The following is a 1264-nucleotide window of genomic DNA, read 5'->3' on the forward strand; positions in this document are numbered from 1 at the left end:
TGTTAAATATAGCTTTTCAATGAATTTGTATTATTTAAAATAACATTTTTATCTTGGTTGTAAATATATTTAATCACAGAAAAATCAACCTTTGTACCATACAAGTCGTAATCACTTGTATAGTAATTGACGTTGTAAAATGTGTACCCAAACGCTTTCATTTGAAGATAAAACGCGTAACTGACAGCAACTGTTTTGAAAAATAATTTTTTGAATTGTTCAATGTTATGCATGTTTGAATTGTCTGATTTGTTTAAACAGCTACAGAATGATATTTTAGTGAGTTTGTTACACTCATCAAATATTAAACTTTCAAATTTTTTGATTGTTGTAGGAAATACAATTTCACACAAATTTTTGTATTTTTTAAAAAATGTATAACATATTTTTGTGACACTTGATGGGACTTCTATTCTTGTACTATTAAGGGGAAACTCGACGTTATAATTCAGTTTTGTTGTATTTGGTGTAACATTGTGGATATTTTCTTGGTCTTCAGTTTCTTTTCCAATATCAAAAGTGCGTCCATCTTCAAATACAATCGAATTCAAATTGGTGCATCCAGCAACAACACGTTTTCCAATTTTTGTAACACTTTTTGGGATATAAAGCGACGTCAAACTCATTGAATCCGAAAAGGCTTCTGTTCCAATTTCACGCACATTTGGTGGCACGACAAACTCTTCAAGTTTTGACCTTGAAAAGCAACACTTTGGAATTTTTGTGACAGTGGATGGTATTTGTATTCTATTTGCGTTGTTCACATAAAAATTAGATTCATTTAACAAAAAGGCATTCTCAGAGATCAAAAGCTTTTCAATTGGATTATTGAAGTTGTAACATCCGATGTCTGCTTTAACAATAGTAGTAGGAATGTACACTCTTGGGTGTTCACTCAAATAATTAGAATCGTTGTCAAACATGTCCAAATCCCCAAGATGAACGTAATCAGCGTGGTTAGAAACATCACATAATGTGTCACAAAAGTTGTCAAATTTAAACACTTTCTCAACAATTTCTTCGCTTTTCATTACATTCAAAACTTTAATTCCAAGCCTCATAAATATTTTCTTTTCACTTTCAGTTGCAGTGTACACGTGTTTCATATAAGAAAATGGAACATCTAATTTGGTTAGTGAAGTGCATTGTTCAAAACAGCCGCCATCTTCAAAGATAACATTGTCATTAAAAACAAGTTCTTTCAATTGTTCACATTTCTCAAATGCAAAACTTCCAACTTTTCGAACTTTTTGTGAACGTCAAA

At 31.0% G+C, this 1264-nt stretch overlaps 1 protein-coding gene across 1 annotated transcript; it reads right to left on the reverse strand.

Moving 5' to 3' along the window:
• Positions 1 to 2: 2 nt before the first annotated feature.
• On the reverse strand, positions 3 to 1246 carry EIN_312220 (hypothetical protein; the record flags this gene model as incomplete). Its single annotated transcript, XM_004186061.1, has 1 exon — positions 3 to 1246. A coding segment is annotated over one exon (1244 nt), but the record flags the coding sequence as incomplete, so codon positions are not given.
• Between the last annotated feature and the right edge of the window lie 18 nt (positions 1247 to 1264).

The sequence above is a fragment of the Entamoeba invadens genome, assembly GCF_000330505.1.
Source record: "Entamoeba invadens IP1 unplaced genomic scaffold scaff_1105074724707, whole genome shotgun sequence".
Lineage (NCBI taxonomy): Eukaryota > Evosea > Mastigamoebida > Endamoebidae > Entamoeba > Entamoeba invadens.